The sequence below is a fragment of the Salvelinus sp. IW2-2015 genome, unplaced genomic scaffold, assembly GCF_002910315.2.
Source record: "Salvelinus sp. IW2-2015 unplaced genomic scaffold, ASM291031v2 Un_scaffold5717, whole genome shotgun sequence".
In the NCBI taxonomy this organism is placed as follows: domain Eukaryota; kingdom Metazoa; phylum Chordata; class Actinopteri; order Salmoniformes; family Salmonidae; genus Salvelinus; species Salvelinus sp. IW2-2015.
The window spans coordinates 13742-18528 of NW_019946982.1; the positions used below are offsets into that span (position 1 = coordinate 13742).

The following is a 4787-nucleotide window of genomic DNA, read 5'->3' on the forward strand; positions in this document are numbered from 1 at the left end:
TCTCTCAACTTCTCTCTGTCACTACTTGACTTTCTTCATATTCCTGTCAAACAGAGGCTGTCCATTAGGACTTCATCTAAAAGTGGGTCTGGATTCATTTAGCCTGGGACGTGTTTGTCCACTGACCTRGGAGTGAGTGTGTGTTTGGGGTGGTACCTCTGGTTTGCATTAGGAATGTGGGGATGGTGTGAGGAACGTAGCTGAAACATCTGCCATGCGTYTGTGTTAGTTTAACTGCTGCTACTGTATCAGGCTGTGGTCACCAGGGCAGCAGGTAGCGACCACTTCACTTAGAGAGACCCTGTGTGTTGCTCAACCTAATTTAGACCAGACGAGGTGGAAATGGGCCCAATCTTGACTCATTGCATCTCCTCAAACAGCTCAGAATCTTCTCTCTGAAGAGAAACCACCAGAACTGTGTCTATACTTCTTCTTCCAGGTTTAAATGTTTTAAAACTTTGACAGGACCACTATTCTGACCTTGCTGAGTTGTTCCTCATTTTTACGATTGTGTTTAAAGATACGGAGGGTATGTGTCATTCTGTCCTGGTCGGGTCTACAATATATCAAAACCATCTTTGGAATCCTGTCAGGCGTGAGCTACAGTACCTCCCACTGGTAAACATTTCTTTGAGGGAACTCAAGCTGATTGGTGGCTGTCTTCTGTTAGTGACAGTGGCCACCAACACCAACCACTACAGGCATATAAATAGATCTAGTACATGGAGTATAGTACAAAGGACCTGATGAACCATGCTAAACCATAGTCTCACTCTCCCCCTCCAGCCTCAGTCTTACGAAACCACTCTCTCACTCTCTCTCTATCTCTCTCTCTCCCTCTCTCTCCCTCTCCCTCTCTCTCTCTCTCCCTCTCTCTCTCTCTCTCTCCTCCTCCAGCCTGAGCGTCTTACTAAACCATAATCTCTCTCTCCTCTCTCTGTCCTCCTCCAGCCTCAGAGCCCAACCTGAAGGTGAAGTCTAGACTGAAGCAGAAGGTAGCAGAGAGGAGAAGTAGTCCACTGCTGAAGAGGAAAGACAGCAACGTCATGACCCCCTACAAGAAGAGGGCCCTAGAAATGATGGGTACAACTTCTATGTTGTTGATTGATCCACCCGATCCACCTTTTTATATTAAAGAGACTAGTATGTTCTAATTAAAAAGAGGACTTTTGCCAACACATATGGTTATGCTRTGGAATAACTCTGTATTGACAGAGACAGCTGTGATGGTGCAGCCAAAGGACACATTATGGTGTTAGGAGCTTGTTTCCCTGTCGGTCCTTTATGTCTATTTTCTGTCCTCTCTATAGCCACTAATATTATCTCTGTCCCCTTCACAGACTCTACAGCCACTAACATTATCTCTGTCCTCTTCACAGACTCTACAGCCACTAACATTATCTCTATGATCTCTGTCCTCTTCACAGACCTACAGCCACTAACATTTTATCTCTGTCCTTCTTCACAGACTCTACAGCCACTACATTATCTCTGTCCTCTTCACAGACTCTACAGTCACACTACATTATCTCTGTCCTCTTCACAGGACTCTACAGCCCACTAACATTATCTCTGTCCTCTTCACAGACTCTACAGTCACTAACATTATCTCTGTCCTCTTCACAGACTCTACAGCCACAACATTATCTCTGTCCTCTTCACAGACTCTACAGTCACTAACATTATCTCTGCTCTTCACAGACTCTACACCACTAACATTATCTCTGTCCTCTTCACAGACTCTACAGCCACTAACAGTGCCCAGGCTCAGACCCAGCTCTCCCATCGGAGCCTCCAGCGCCCTGGGGGCCGAGAACGGGCCCTCCTCTCTCCCACCACCACAAAAACCGAGGTTCGAACCCAACCATCAATCAATCCATTTTATAAAAGCCCTTTTTACATCAGCAGTTGTCACAAAGTGCTTCACAGTGACCCGGCTAAACCCAAAGAGCAACCAAAGCTAAAGAACAGTAGCCAGACCGCTCGTATTTATCCTCTACAACACTACAGTGACTTTTCATTGATTCAAGTGGGTTCAAGATAAATAATCTGAATCGTGAAATCTAACTTCTTAAATCATGTCTCACACGGGGTTGTCTGTCTGCTGTGTGTGTGTGTGTGTGTGTGTGTGTGTGTGTGTGTGTGTGTGTGTGTGTGTGTGTGTGTGTGTGTGTGTGTGCAGCTGTGTGTGCAGCTATGAAAACAGCCAGTTGTCCCTGTCTCTAACCGTTTCAGTCTGTCACAGTCCAGTAGAAATGACTCCCCACACTGAGGGTAAAGAGACACAGCTCTCCCATATGTCTACATACGTAATACACACCTGCTTTACTTTTTTTTTTCTACTTACTATTTATTTTCCCTTTCTTCTTATGTCTTATTTTATTTTTTCATAAAGGGTGACATTGCAAGCATTTGCATATCCATGGCATGAACCTTATGGTGAGGCAAGATTGTTTTTTGTTGCAATTCAATCTCTATAAATTCTCAGAGCAGAAAGCATCTTGGATCCCTGTGTATTTCCCTATGGTTTTGTGGTAAAAAATGCCTCATCCAGTATCTCGATTCACAATTTTCATACCTCTTGAWTTTTTTCCKTGCTCTACACGTATCGTGCAAGCTATTTAGCTACTCTACGCTAAAAGAGAATCCAAATATTCAACAACAAAAAAAGATTCCAAAAGCAGTCTAAAAGAATCCAAGCTAAGCGTTCTGTTGGCGTGTCATAGCATATCTGTCACTGAGCTGTCTGACCACAGCCCTGTGAGTTGTTCCCTTCCTKCTGAGGCCTTCCCCAATAGATTCATGACTCAGTAACTAGCGGGGGCAGGGGCTCTCCTAGGACCCCAGCCTCACAAAACACTGCGTTCTAGCGGGTGGCAGATATGATACATCTCTGAACCATCTTTAACAGACCAGCTGTGTTTTCTTTAACCAGCGATGTTTACTCTTTCAGGGACCTCCAGTGACATTGAGAGGGGAGTAACAGGCCTGCCATTGGGGTGGAGGAGGGGGGGAGGGGGGGAACCGTGGAGCTTAATTGATATCCCAGGCGCTGGTAGCCAAAGACACCCACCCACATGCTAACAACATAAACACACAGGATTGCTATTGTATCAGCCCAAAGCTGAGACTCGTTCTCTCATGAAACGTACTGTGGCGGGACTGTTAGTGGGGGCTAACCAAAGGCCTCATGCCTGTTGCAAAAGCAAGTCGTGTTTGTGCACCGTTACATTAGGTATCCTTTTTCAGAGGGAACGGGTCCCTGGGGTGGAATACAGGCCGGATATCCCTGTTCAGGTCACTGAATACTAGAGGGGGTTGGAAGGATAAACACGGCCCTTCCAGAACCACATGCTGCTAGGCTGCTCTGCTGGCCCTGCTGGGTACAGGAAGCATGCCCCAGCTACACTGATGTTCTCTGGGAGAGAGAGTAGCCTGAGGAGGGTGAGGCCTGGGGCTGGAGGATGGGAGGACCAGGGACGGGGTACAGGGATCTTTGGATGAGAAGGGTAGATTTCTGGTGGATGGGGGGTAGATTTCTGGTGGACGATAGATTTCTGGTGGACGATACCTGATCATGTTGTTTTCACAATATCCTACAATTTGATGACACACTTTTAAGTGACACTCGTTTTTATCATCCGTCAGTAAAAGCGCCTATCTTTCTGCTATACTGCAGGGAGCCGGCATCCATCTTAGTGCATTAATGGTTATTACAGTGCTCTTGTTGCTCTTTCAAACGTTCCATAGTCTGACTTTCTAAATCTCTCTCTATMTATCTCTCTTTCTCTCTCTATCTCTCCCTCCCTCTCTTTCCTGTCATTTCAGCGCTGGCCATCACAGCCCAGGTTATTTCGTCCAGAGGGCTCCATGTCCAACCTTCTGAGCTTATACACGTCTCCCTCCTTACCCAACATCACCCTGGGCCCCGCGACCTGATCCTGGCTAGCTAGTACAACCAGCTACCATGACCTGATCCTGGTCAGCCAGTACAATCAGCCACCATGCCTGATCCTGGCTAGCCAGTACAACCAACCACCATGACCTGATCCTGGTCAGCCAGTACAAACAGCCACCATGACCTGATCCTGGCTAGCCAGTACAACCAGCCACCATGACCTGATCTTGGCTAGCCAGTACAACCAGCCACCATGACCTGATCCTGGCTAGCCAGTACAACCAGACACCCTTGACCTGATCCTGGCTAGCTAGTACACCCAGCCACCATGACCTGATCCTGTTAACTAGTACAACAGCCACCATGACCTGATCCTGGCTTGCCAGTACAACCAGCCACCATGACCTGATCCTGGTTAGCTAGTACAACCAGCTACCATGACCTGATCCTGGCTAGCCAGTACAACCAGCCACCATGACCTTGATCCTGGTTAGCCAGTACAACCAGCCACCATGACCTGATCCTGGTTAGCTAGTACAACCAGCAACCATGACCTGATCCTGGCTAGCTAGTACAACCAGCTACCATGACCTGATCCTGGTCAGCCAGTACACCAGCCACCATGACCTGATCCTGGTTAGCTAGTACAACCAGCTACCATGACCTGATCCTGGTTAGCCAGTACATCCAGCCACCATGACCTGATCCTGGCTAGCCAGTACATCCAGCCACCATGACCTGATCCTGGTCAGCCAGTACAACCAGCCACCATGCCCTGATCCTGGCTAGCTAGTACAACCAGCCACCCTTGACCTGATCCTGGCTAGCTAGTACAACCAGCCACCCTTGACCTGATCCTGGTTAGCTAGCTGGCTAGCTTTTACACCTT

General features: G+C 47.6%; 1 protein-coding gene across 1 annotated transcript in view; it reads left to right on the forward strand.

Annotated features, from left to right (window-relative positions):
* Positions 1–914: 914 nt before the first annotated feature.
* LOC112078463 (histone deacetylase 9-B-like) overlaps positions 915–4787 on the forward strand; it is a gene marked incomplete at its 5' end in the record, with an annotated part of 15820 nt that continues 11947 nt past the window's right edge. The window contains 5 exon segments of the mRNA XM_024144700.2: positions 915–1083; positions 1740–1770; positions 1772–1827; positions 1830–1852; positions 3829–3928. Of these exon segments, the coding sequence (XP_024000468.2) occupies positions 915–1083; positions 1740–1770; positions 1772–1827; positions 1830–1852; positions 3829–3928 (379 nt within the window).